General features: G+C 37.1%; 2 protein-coding genes across 2 annotated transcripts in view; one reads left to right on the top strand and one right to left on the bottom strand.

Annotated features, from left to right (window-relative positions):
- LOC101661272 (U3 small nucleolar ribonucleoprotein protein MPP10) overlaps positions 1-401 on the bottom strand; it is a 39,316-nt gene extending 38,915 nt beyond the window's left edge. The window contains 1 exon segment of the mRNA XM_013003909.3: positions 385-401. Within this exon segment, the coding sequence (XP_012859363.3) occupies positions 385-401 (17 nt within the window).
- MCEE (methylmalonyl-CoA epimerase) lies at positions 400-12,078 on the top strand. Its single transcript, XM_045285689.1, has 3 exons — positions 400-403; positions 3,596-3,933; positions 11,357-12,078. Exons 1-3 carry the CDS (start codon positions 400-402, stop codon positions 11,507-11,509), a joined length of 495 nt encoding a protein of 164 aa, XP_045141624.1. The 3' UTR covers positions 11,510-12,078.
- The last annotated feature ends 1,913 nt before the right edge of the window (positions 12,079-13,991 follow it).

Here is a 13,991-nt window from a genome sequence, read left to right on the forward strand (position 1 = left end):
CTTTGTTTCCAATTTTTGCATTCCAAATACCAATGGTTATCACGGCATCTTGATTCCATGTTTGGATCACTTTCAGATGGAAGACTTTGGTAGAATTCTTCAGTTTCTTCACAGCTTTCCTGGTTGGTACATAAATTTGAATAATAGTTGCAGATAGATATAATCCTATCACAGACAGCATTGTACTGCAGAGAAGATCTTGGAATGTCCTTTTGACTATGAATACAATGCCATTCCTCTTGATGCTGTCATTCCCGGCATAGTAAATCTTACGGTTTTCTGATTCAAAATGCCCAATACCAGTCCACTTCAGCTTGCTAACCCACAAAATACATTCCATTGTATTTTGATAATTTCCAATTTTTTGCAACTGTTTCTTCTCACCTTGAGTCATACACCATGAGTAAATGGAGATCCCGCAGGCTCCACTCCCACAGGCTTTACTCTGTTCACATCACCGTGCTCTACTCAGCCTTGAGAAAGCAGCTCCTCTTCAGTCCCATTTTGAATGCATTCTGACACGAGAGGCCCATCCTCCAGCACTACCTTCAATAATATTTTGCTTCCATTCATTAGGCCTTCAGTATCTGACAGTATTTTGAAGCTGTGCATAAGGTTATCAGTGGCTACTTCTTCTGAATTGAGTAGCCAAGTCCTTTGTAGTCTTTTCTTAGTGTGGAAGCTCTGCTGAAACCTGTTAACTCTGGGTGACCCTCTTCTGGTATCTGTAATACCAGCTACATACCATCCAGCATCACAGCAACACACAAGCTGCCGTGGTATGACAAACTGACAGACAAGTGGTAAATTGAAATGTGTGGTTTTTTTTAAAACAGTTTATTGACAGAGTTTCCATATCACTGAAACACAATATGTGAATCATATGTAAAAAATAACTGTTAAAAATATTTATACTCTTGAGAACCCACAGAGGCAGTTCTACTCAGTCCTGTAGGTTGCCAGAATTGACTCGATGGCTGTGACACACCAGCACCCCCATAGTGTTATCAGCTGAGTTTTGGACTGCTAACCTCAGGATCAAGAGTTCAAATGTACCAGCTTCTGTGTGGGAGAAAGTTGAGGCAGTTTATACCTGTAAGATTTATAGCCTTCTAAATCCATATAGGGTCACTGAGTTAAAATCAACTCAATGTCAGTGGAGGTTTTTCGTTTGACTTTTGTTTTTCATTTGTTTTGTTTACCTAGTCGTTTAGTGGAAGTTACAAAGATTTGGTTTGAAGAGCCAGAACAACTCACTGCACCTCGTGTGTTATGTGGTGAGGTAAAAACTAATAGCGGTTCTATAGCAGGGTTCAAACCACCAACCTTTAGGTTAATGTGCAAACTATTTGCTTTGCTGACTAAGAACTTAATGCTTGTGGATACTAGGTTGGTATACACTTGGATTTCATGATATTATACTGAGCCCATAGACTATAGCGAAGACAACCTATTGAAAATGCGCTCCTTTGAATATTTCAATAATAATTTATAGTACTGGGCAAGATCAGCCACACCACTTTATTAATATTAAAGCCTTTATTAGACAGCTGGTTTGAGAGGGGGCTATCGCCTGGAAAAACACTCTTGACCCCGAACAAAGAAAGCATGGGGTCTTTATAGGTAGGCAGAGGACTGGCTTAAAGGGGAGGGGAAACATGCAGGCAGTTACATTTGAACTTAGCAGGCAGGCAGGATACCAGGAACAGTCTGCAGACATCTAGAGAGTTTCAAGGACTGTCAAGAGAACTGGGAAGGTTAGTCCGGGTAGACTAGAGAAAAAAATTCAGGAACACTCGTGTAAGAGAGCGTACTTTATATCAAAGAGAAATTGTATCTTGAGAAAACATCCCAGTCCAAATCAAGTCCATAAGTCCAATATTAGCCCATACATATGTCCAATACTAGTCCATAAATTCCTCTTCAGACTCATGTAGCACATGCAGGCAGATCACAGGCAGGTGAGTGAAAAGTCTTGTGGATCTAGGGCCAGTGGAAACATCAGTGCGGGTCTCCACATGCCTCCTCCAGCTCTGTGAGTGTCCCAATAGCAGGAAAGTGATGCAGAGTGTGTGGCCAGAATCCTCATGATAAGGCCACACCCACAAAGAAGAATCAGGCTGTGACCTGACTGACAGGCTAGACCCAGTCCCTTCACTCTTAATACCCTCAAGTTGACAGGAGATTATGTAACTACCACAGAGGGAGGGAGGGTGGTAAGGGCAGCTGGCTGCTAGTAGGGAGTTGAAGGAAGTTTAAAACAAAATGGAGTTCCTCATGCTAACCTGGGTTACTACAAATTAATATAGCTAAAGGCCATCCTAGCTGAAGTTTGCTGTTTCCTGACCGCATAAGGTGTATTGTCTAGTTAAAATTGTGTCATTTTAATGAAAAGTTTCAGTTTAAGGGACTTAATTTTTTTAATCATTTTATTGGGGGCTGGGACTTAATTTTACTTAATTGGAGTTATATCATTTTAGGTACTGTGTAAATTTTTGTTGTTTTCTGGTATCCTGCCTGCCTGCTAAGTGAAAATGTAAGTGCCTGCATGTTTCCCTCTCCCCTTTAAGCCAGCCCCCTGCCTTAAATATAAAGACCCCATGCTTTTTTGTTTGGGGTCAGGAGTGTTTTTCCAAGCGATAGTCCCCTCTCAAACCAACTGTGTAATAAAGGCATTAATATTAAAGTGGTTGTCTTTTCATTAAGCGCTAGTAACATAATATTTAAGATACTTTTCTTCGTTTTGCTATTTCTTAGTTTATTGTTAAGTCAAGGAGTTTTATCAGATTATATTTAGACTTCATACATGTATATCAGTTTTATTCTGGGGTGAATCTGGCTCTTAAAATCTGGCATTTGTGAGTATAAGAAAGCAGAGTACATTAGGTGAACATATGGCAGTACTTTTTAGTTAGTGTTTAAAATAGCTTCTTAACATTTAATCCTTTAAAATTATAAAAAGAATCAAATTTTGCTTAGGAAGAAGTCCCATAATTTTAAATATCCTCTTGATGTTTACTTACCAACTGCCTCCTAATCATTAAATGCTTTCTAAATTTATATCACTTGAATAAAGTATATGTATTAAAAATACTGAATAGATATGATTTTAATGAATTTACTCACAAAATATGAGATAGTTTACTTTGCTTGGGAAAGAAATCACTTGCTCTTAGGATTAAATCTAGGTGTTTACAATAGTTCAGTCTTTGTGAAATGCAGAGAGGGTAACAAGCAATTTTTAGTGATATGCCACTGTCCTTCAAATAGTACCAATAAATAGAGATTATTATGAAAAGCATTTTTCTGAATCTAATTGAAGTTAAGAGTTAAATTTTTTAAATTTCTAGGCAGTTATTGAAATAGAGCAGATTAAGTGATTTTGACATAAGTTTACTGCTTATTTTTCCTAAGTTAATTTTAAGAATAAGACAAAGCATACATATAAATTAATCAGAACATTTTTCATTTTTGTGAATACTGCTGTCTAAAATACAATTTTTATATATAATTCTTGAATTAAAATATTTTAGTATTGACTTTTTGAACAGTATATTTTCAAAAGATTGATATCAGTGTTGTTCACTTTTTTCAGGGCTTTTTACTAGACTCCAAACTCCATTTCCAACAGCAAGACCTGCTTTTATGTCACAATCATCATATAAAGTGTCAGACTCTGAATGGAATCTGGGTCGACTCAATCATATAGCTGTCGCAGTGCCAGATTTGGAAAAGGCTTCAACATTTTATAAGAGTGTCCTTGGGGCCGAGGTGAGTGAAGTGACCCCTCTTCCTGAACACGGAGTATCTGTTGTTTTTGTCAACCTGGGAAATACCAAGCTGGAACTACTTCACCCCTTGGGCAGTAACAGTCCAATTGATGGTTTTCTGCAGAAAAACAAGGCTGGAGGATTACATCACATCTGCATTGAGGTATTTTACTTATTAATTAATTGTGACATTTTAATTGTATCTGTGTTAATTCTTTTATAAAATTATCTTTTATTTATTTCTTACTTTATTGGGGGCTCTTATACATCTCTTATCACAACCCATACATTCATCCAGTGTATCAAGCACATTTGCACATATGCCGCCATCATTGTTTTCAAAGCATTTTCTTCCTACTTGAGCCTCTGATATCAGTTCCCCATTTCTTCCCCCTCCCCCTCTCCTGCCCTCCCTCACAAACCCATGATAAGTTATAGATAATTATTTTCATATCTTACATCATCCTCTGTAGCCCCTCACCCAATTTTCTGTTATTGGTCCTCCTGGGAGGAGCTTATATTGATCCTTGTGATCGATTCCCCCATTCTTTCCCCACCCTCCCCTAATCCTCCTGGTATTTTTACTCTCATTGTTGGCCATGAGGGGTTTATCTACCCAGGATTCCCTGTGTTGCAGGCTCTTGCCTGTAGCAGTGTGCATGTTCTGGTCTAATCCAATTTGTAAGGTAGAATTGAGGTCATGATAGGGGAAGGAAGCACCAAAGAAAAGTTTTGCATTTTATCAGTGATATACTGTACCCTGACTGGCTCATCTCTTCCCTCTGACCCCCCTGTGAGAGGATGTCCTATTGTCTACATATGGGCATTGGGTCTCCACTCCATGCCCCGGCCCCCACCCCATTCACATTAGGTATGATTTTGTTCTGGGTCTTAGATGCCTGATACCTGATCCTATCGACAACTCATGATCACAGAGGCTGGTGTGCTTCTTCTATGTGGGCTTTGTTGCTTCTGAGCTAGATGGCCGCTTGTTTACCTTCAAGCCTTTAAGACCCCAGGCACTGTATCTTTTGATAGTCGGCACCATCAGCTTTCTTCACCACATTTGCTTATGCACCCATTTTGTCTTCAGCGATCATGTCGGGAAGGTGAACATCACAGAATTCCAGCTTGTTAGAACAAAGTGTTCTTGTGTTGAGGGAGTACTTGATTCAAGGTCCAATGTCCATCTGCAACCTTAATTCTTAACATATATATATATATATATGAGTACATAGTTCTATTCCTCTCATGTTATATATATATTTACATATGTACATGCCTGTGTTTAGACCTCTATAAATGTCATTTGCCTCCTGGTTCTTTCCTCTATTTCCTTTTACTTTCCTCTTGTCCCACCATCATGTTCGGCCTTCATTTGGCTTTAGTAATTCCTCGCTGCTACATTGCCCTTGATTAAGCCCCACTGGGCATCCTATGCCCTTCTATCCATTGATTTTAGTTCACTTGTTGTTCCCTTATCCCTGGTTGTTTCCCCAGGCTCCTTCCTTTCTCCCACCTCCCCTTTTCCCGTATCCCACTGGAACCATTGGTCCCAAATTATTTATCCTGCCTATCTTATCGAGATAGACATGCAGATACATTAATAGGAGCAAAAACCAGGCAAAGCCAGAAAAACCAACAAAACAATAACAACCCCCCAAAACAAAATAACAATGACAAAAAGAAAGTCACTGACCAAAATGGAAAAGCCTATAAATAGTTCAAGGTCTGTTTGTTGGCCTTTAAGAGTGTTTTCCAGTTGAGTCTGGTGGGGTGCCACACTCTGCCTCCAAAGTCAATTTTTGGTATTCCCCGGGAATTTCCTCACTTTGCTCCCCTTGCTGCTCTGTTGCATGCCCTTAGTGTTTTGCCCCAGTGTGATGGGGTCTCTTTGATTTTTTTGTCACTCTTATCAATAACTCCTGCCCCTCCCCCCCAGTTGAATTCTTTAAGGGAACTGAAATTACTGGCCTCTCTAAAGTTGGATCTATAAGTATGTGTTTTGCCTCTGGAAAATAATAAAAAGCAATATTAATGACTTTTATTGGTCAAGATTCAACAAGCTAGTATAAAGGCAGGAATGTAGATCTGAGCCTTTCTTGTAGTACTTGTTGATTATATGTTTGAAATTTCTATACATACATAATTATTTGTAATAACTACTTATCTAAAAAGCAATACATTATCTGTTACTGATTGTGATTTTTAAGGTATTTGGATTGTGTCTGTTAATAATTTATGGAAAAAATGGAGATATGTTAGACAAAAACATTCTCTTTAGAAATCTGTTTACATGTTCTCGATTTCATACAGGAGAGAAACCCTACCAATGTGTTGTATGTGGCAAAGCTTTTGGCTACAGATCTGTACTTGTTACACATCAAAGAATTCATACAGGAGAGAAGCCTATGAATGTATTAAGTGTGGCAAAGCCTTCATCAAGAAGTCTCATCTCCTTAGACTTCAGACAAGTCACACAAGAGAGGCCCTATGAATGTTACAGTTGCGGGAAAGCATTTTCTCAGAGGTCACATCTTACTGCACAAACAGAAAACTCATAGGTCACATGCACTTTCTAAATAGGGAGGTCTTAAATATAAATTAAGTCTTAATTAAATAAAGAATATATAGTGAAGAATTGTTTTCTATATATGTAAAACACTAAAACTTTTTTAAGCTTAAGATTAATTGAAGATTATTGATGGCAACATTTGTACATGTCCAGTGATATAATGGATGTATGGATTGGTATAATATATGTAAGAGCCCCCAGTAAGATGATTTATTAATTAAAGATTGAAGAAAAAGAATAACATAACTTATTTTCAGTTCAGGAAAAGAAATATTTAAATAAGTATGTAAAGAAAACACTTGCATTTCACATGAAAAAATTCATTTACATTTATTGATGCTTCTGGTAAAATGCAAGATTCATTTTCTTTAGTTTGCATAGCCACCCCTGTGGTCTATAGTAATTTCATTTGACAAGTGAAGAAACGGAGATTTAAGAGAAGTTCACTTACTGACAATTATGTTAGTAGTAGATGATAGGCTGGTAGTCAAATCCCAATTTGTTCCTTTTTGTTTTTTGTATTTAAATGCTTTTATTGGCATATACTTCATATAACATACAATTTCAGAACATACCACAATCAATTTATCACATGTAGATAAAAATCAATTTCAGAGAATTTTTTCTTGTAGTCATTGTTATTAGCTCTCCATTTCACCTCATTCTCCCCTGCTATACCCCTTAGGGAATTATCAATCCAGATACTGTCTCTGTAGATCTACTTTTCCTGGATTTCACATATAGAAAATCATGCAAAATACGAATAGGAAGCAATCAATCAAACAAACAAAATCAAAAGCCCAACAACAATGACCAGACAAAGCATAGGAAAACCTAAATTGGAAAGAAAGCAGAAAATATTAAACAACTTTTAAATGAGTCAAAAGGGAGATTAAATGATACATTTTAACTTAACTCAAAAAAACCCTCCAACAAGTTGATGCCAATTATTTTTTTATCATCTATTTATTTATTTATTTATTTGTTGCCAATTCTTAATAACTTGGCTGTGTTTCTGAGACTATTTACACAAGTAGAAAGCCCAGCCTTTCTCCTGTGGAGCTGCTGGTGGTTTCGATCTTCGGACTCCGCAAATTTCAGCTCATTGCCTATCTACTACTCCACCATGTGTCGTCATCGACTACAATGCGAGCTGAAAGCAAGGTTACTCACATTTCTCCGCTGTGATGGAGGATTATCCATGTGGAGACCTTGCAAATGGAGTGGGGTTTCCATTGTCTTCCATAGTGTCCTACAAACGAAGCGTTCATAACTTAAGCTCTGAACCATTCCCTCCTTTTGACTTGGACTTAATTGTATAAAATCCTTGGGTCATTGCCTGCTGTGTTTCTTCCATGTGGACTTAGTTGATCCTACACTTTGATGACTGCTAGCTTTAATACAAGTCCTTTAGACCCCAGATGCTATTCTTTTTCCTGGCTGGGTATTATCGTTTCTTCTCCACACTTTTCTGTGGTACCCGTATCTTCAGTGATCTCTTCATGGTTTATATATGTCTCTAGTTCAATTTAGAGCATCTTTATTTTATAATAAAGAAGATTATAAATCATATCCTGGGGCACCAGGTCATTCTATTGATAGTGTCATTAATTTAGTTAATAGTGTAGCATTTAAATTTAAAACACTTGCCACTCTTCACACACACAAAAATGGGAGTTGGATGTAGGGCAAAACTTTTAATAACATTCATTCACATGCCTACCAGATTAATACATGTCACAAGAAAGCAAGGAGGGCCAAGAAAATACCTGGTATCGTAAATATCTGGTAGTTCGGGCCACCATTTAAAGTACCCTCAAAGTAAGAGATCCAAAGTCTAACAACGTCCAGTGCCATCCCCTTGAGCTAGCAGTCATCTGCTTCTCATACTGGGGCATTTCAGCCCAAAATCCAGGGGAGTATGCCACTTCCTTAAGTCTGCTACAGGTGAGTTTGAGATGAAGCCCAGTTCATTTAGGAGGGGTTCCACATAAAGTCCTTCTGGTGTGGCCTGGGTCTGGCCTATGAAGGATGTTGTGTGCCTCAAAAGCAGAGTCTAAAGTCCCTGTAGTGTGTAGCTCAAAGGTTGCATAGAAACTAGGTTAAAACTGCCCATTGTTGAACATAGTACCAGGCATATTCTCCCTCTGGGTTCCATGAAAGTACTGTTAAATGTTTGTTTGTTTGTTTTCTGATGGGATGTTGCTCCTCCCCACATTCCCATCAACCGAAATGTAGTTGCCTTATCTAAAAGGAACCCCTGCTCCCTTCTTGATTTGAATTCTAGTAAGATTCACTTCTCACTCTTGTAGGAGTGTCTGTTGATTTTGGGTGACCTTAGCACAATATCGTATGACAGTAACCGAATGGTCTTCTCCGTCTTTGCCCATCTTGAAAAAGTGATGTCTCCTCTAAGTGGTTTTTAAGATGTGCACATAAAGGGTGTGATGTGTATGGCTCCTGGTCACTAGTCAACTCTGTATTTTCTTACTTAGAAGACCAGATCAGCAGATTACATTACCCGAGAACAGAAGCCTGCCTTCTTCTCGGTGTTACGCTTACTGTAAGCAGACTCATACAATATTTGCCCTTTGTGATTGTACTGAGCATTATGCTTTCCAGGTCCTCCTGTGTCATGAGTTGTTTCATGGTTTCATTGCTGTTTTTTAGGGATGCATAGTATTTTGTTGTATGTACCAGAGTTTCTTGATCCATTCTACTAATGCTGGGCATGTGGGCTTCTTGCTGTTGTCAACTATGCTGCAATGAGCATAGGGGAGTGTATGTCTGTCCGTGTTCTCCTATTTCTTTGGATTATATGCCCAGCCAAAGGTATTGCTGGGTCGCATTGGTGTTCCTATTTCCAGCTGTTTTAGGTAACGCCATATCGCTTTCCCGTGCTTGTACAAGCCCACCAGCAGTGTATAAGAAAGAATTCCAATCTCTCTCCAGCGCTTGTTCTCTGTTTATTTAATTGGGCTCTTTATGGGTATAGGGTGTTATCTCATTGTTATTTTGACTTGCCTTTCCCTGATAGCCAGTGTTCATGAGCATTTCCTCATATGTTTGTGAGCCATTCAAGTATCAGTTTTTGTGAATTGTCTGGCCTTGTCCTTTGCCTACCTTTTGATTGGGTTTTGGGGTTTTTTTTCTTATTAAGGTGTTTCAGAATTCTGTCGATCTAGTAATTAGTTCCTGGTGGAATAGTAGGGTAAATACTGAGCTGCTAACTGAAAGATTAGTGGTGTGGACCTACCAGCTGCTCTGCAGGAGAAAGATGCAACAGTTTACTTCTATAAAGGGTTACAGCCTCAGGAACTCCATGGAGCAATTCTATTCTGACCTGGAGGGTCACTATGAGTCAGATCCCCTAGATAACAATGAGTTAACACACAGAACTGTACTTTCTGAAGACACTCAATTCTATTAAAGCCTTATGGTTCATTGCCATTTATTTTTTAATGCCTATCTTTAAAATATTGAATCTGCTCATCAGAAAGTTGACAAATAAAGTTGGAAAACTTATTAAATTACATTTTCTCATAAAAAAATACCCTCTTGTATAATCATTACAAAGGTGCTTAATGTTCTTTTCCTTTGGGACCTCATAAAGCTTCTAATGCATTTGTGTCTGTTATGATCAAGAATTTTCAAGCAAAGAATCTTTGCCTCACCAATGGATTAGTATCTTCATCAGTTACCAACATTTTTCCATCAAAGTTGAATGTTATTTTTTAATTTTCCATTATGAAATTTGCTTAAATTTCTTATACTTGTGCATTTGTTTTTCACCAGAAAAAAATTTAAGTTTTTTCTTCAGACTCTTCTGTAGTTTGCTGTTTTCTAGCAATGCTTATACTGGTACCACGAGTGTATACTTTCTGCGATAGCTGTTTTCTAGCTGGTCCCACGAGTGTGTACTTTCTGCGATAGCTGTTTTCTAGCTGGTACCACGAGTGTGTACTTTCTGCGATAGCTGTTTTCTAGCTGGTACCATGAGTGTGTACTTTCTGTGATAGCCTTGTTGCTAGATGCTGCTAGGTTGCTTCTGACTCATATTAGTCCTGTGTATGTAGAACAGAATGAAGCACTACCTGGTTCAGCACTATCTGGAATTTCTGTTCCTCTCAGTGTTACCAAAAATCTGTTATGATCCACACAATTGAACACTATTTTATACTCAACAAAACACAGGTAAACATCTTTGTAGTGTTCTCTGCTTTTAGTCAAGATCTAGCTGATATCATCAGTGATATCCCTCATCACCTGTTCTCTTTCAAATCCAGCTTGAACATCTTGGTACTGCTGCCAGTTTTAAATTACATTTCACTTTTGTGTGATGTTAATTACTTTTGGGGATAATTTCTGCATGCTATTGGACATTTCTTTGACATTGAGCACAAATCAAAGCCACAGTGAGGTAGCACTTCACACCTACTTACCCACTGCTCTCAATTCCGTTTCAGTTCCTAATAACCCTGTAGGACAGAGAAGACTTTCCTCGTTGGGAAGCACCACCAGGCTGTGACCTGATTGCCAGGCTAAGCTCAACTTCTACACCTACATCTCTTCAGGTTGACACGACATTATGTAACTAGCATAGTACCTGCTGTGCCATAAACTGCTGAGAGCGTCTCATGAGTTTCTTCATCTCAATCGATAGTTTGTAGGGTAGAGTTCATCATGAGTTTCTTCATCTCAGTTGATAGTTTGTAGGGTAGAGTTCATCTCCCTTTTATAGATGAGGGTCCCAGATTGCTGAGGAGAAACCAGTATGATCTGTATATCTCAAGACAGTTACTAATGGTGAGAATCCGTAAAGATTGCACTTGGACCCCTAGGAAATTTTAGCATCTTTATTTCCTCCTCTGAAAGTTTTCAGCATTTTAGTTATTTTAAGATTGGTGCTGCCCAAAGGTAGAAGAGATAAACCATATAACCACTCAATATTTCTTCTTTAATTTATTGGTTTTATGATCTTAAATCTGTTGTTTACTTTGTTTTTTTCAAGGTGGATAACATAAATGCAACTTTGATGGATTTAAGAAATAAGAAGATCCGTAGTCTAACTGAAGAGGTCAAAATAGGAGCACATGGGAAGCCAGTGATTTTTCTCCATCCCAAAGACTGTGGTGGAGTCCTCGTGGAACTGGAGCAAGCTTGATTTTTATTTGCAAGAAATTAAATTAATTGATCTAAGAAATTCTTATAAGAAAGTGATATTCATTGATAGTAGCAACTTCTAAAATTGGGGAAGTTTAGGGAACAGTGAATATATTAATGGGGGAAAGGAGGGTTAGAAGAATTGTACAACTTGGCGAATGTAATCATTGTTAGTGGATTGTATATTTAAAAATTATTGGGTTGGTATATGATTTACTGTGTATATTCTTACCAACAATACAAAATTAGAAAACTTTCAGAATATACCCTGGAACCTTTGACTGCTTCTATTACTTAACAATGAAAAAGTTAAAATACTTACATATGTGTGTGTATATATACTTATATATATGTATTATACTTGTATGTACATATATATGCACAACACACATATTTAATCAAATTATATAGCATTTATGTAATGTCTAAGAGCTTGAAAAAGTTGGTGACAAAAATGTAATTAAAAATAGAACATTTCCAATGAACGTTTTGAAAATTTTGTTATTATTAATTTTGACTTCTATACTTGTTTTGGAGAAAATCATGATTATTAAACATTAATAGAAATTGTTTTTTCTAAAAGTTTTTTTTTAATTAAAGGGTGTGTATGTGTGTGTTGAGATGGATACACAAATGAGTTAGGATAAGACACGTGTAATATTCTCAATATATGTAGAGGTAATATTAAGGCATCTATATCATAGAGGTGTGAGAACAAAGATACCTAAATAGTGGTTAAGTATGTATATTTCAATTGAAGTGGCAAATGTTGATGCGAGTGGTCCTCTGATACACGCAATTGTATATTGTAATCCCTGAAGTAACAACTAAACGTTATAGAAGGATATGCACATAAATCCGATAGGTAAGTCAAAGAGGAGTACCTAAGAATAGTCAAGTACCCAGAGGATGACAGGAATGGGGAGATGGCTCAATGAACAAAGTGAACAAATAGAAAACAAAATAATGTATGTACTTTGTAACATATTAATGTTGTTTTGTGCTGTCAAATCAATTATGTCTCATAGCAACCCTATGTGGTAGAATATAGCCACCTCATATTGTTTCCATGGTTGTAATCTATGGAGTCAAGACTGTCTTGACTCCATCTGTTTTCTGTAGATCAGCTGATAGGTTCTAAACACACCAATTAAAGGACAGAATCTACAAGACATCTACAAGTGATTTTTTCCCAAATATGATAGAGGTAGCTTAAAGATAGAAATATAGACATTTATTTTGCAAATACAGTGATACCTTGGTTGTTGAACAAGTCCAAGCTTGAATTTTCCACTACTTGAACAGCAAAGTTAAAAAAAAAACTCAGCATTTGTAACTGCTCCATAATCAAACCAAAAATCAGACTTGGAAAAACCTTGAATGGGTGGAGACTGAGTCACAAATTGAGTTTTGCCTCAGACACACTGGCGTGACAAACTTCAGTGTAAGCACTGCTCTCACTCAGACAACATACAGTACTGTATTAGTGCGTTAAAACATTAGTCATTGTGCTTATTTTTTTTTGCACCTTATTTGTGTGAAATATTGTAAATTTTGTGTTTTAATATCTAATGTACTGCACTTATTGTGTGCAGATGTTTTAGGAGTATTCCTACAACCTAAGGTTTTTAATTTTGAGTTAAAGTCCTAAAAGTATTATAAGTGTACATTTTTGGCCTCAAAACCAATTATTTGGTTTTCCATTATTTCTTACGAGAAATATATGTTCAGTTTTCAAAATTTTCAGTGTTGGAACACAACTTTGGAATGAATTGAGATCAGTAACCAAGGTGTCACTGTACTAATTTTTTTTAAAAGCTGGAATGCTGAATATTGTGCTTTTATTTTTGAGCATTTAAAACCAAATTGCTTTAATTTTTTAATTGTTGTTTTTGTGTCAAATCCAAATCACAGTTTTTCCTCCCTGCCTCCTCCTCCCCAATTCAGCAACCTCTAAAAGGGTATAAAAATATTTATTGTGTTTTCAACCCCCTTAAACAATTGGTTTGATATAATATTTGGCTAATTTCACTCAGCATGTTATCCAAGTTTATTCATGCCATGTGATGTTTTGTAGTTTAGTCTTGTATTTTAGTGATAATAGCATTCCATTTTGTATATGTACCAGCTTTCTTTTTAAAAATCATTTTATTGGGGGCTATTAACAGCTCTGTTTTTTTTTCTCATTTTATGTAGAACATTAAAAAAAATCATTTTATTGGGGGCTCATACAATTCTTATCACATTCCATCCATTGTGTCAGGCACATCTGTACATATGTTGGCATTATCATTTTCAAAACATTTTCTTCCTACTTGATCTTAGCTCCTTTTACCCCTTCTCCCATACTCCCTCACGTACCTTTGATAATTTATACATTTTTTTTTTCATGTCTTATACTGACTGCTGTCTCCCTTCACCCACTTTTCTGTTGCCTGTCCTCCTGGGAAAAGGTTATATGTAGATCATTTTGACGGGTTCAC

This window comes from Echinops telfairi, unplaced genomic scaffold (genome assembly GCF_000313985.2).
Source record: "Echinops telfairi isolate 266 unplaced genomic scaffold, ASM31398v2 ScPeMD7_7475;HRSCAF=8513, whole genome shotgun sequence".
Taxonomy (NCBI): Eukaryota; Metazoa; Chordata; class Mammalia; order Afrosoricida; family Tenrecidae; genus Echinops; species Echinops telfairi.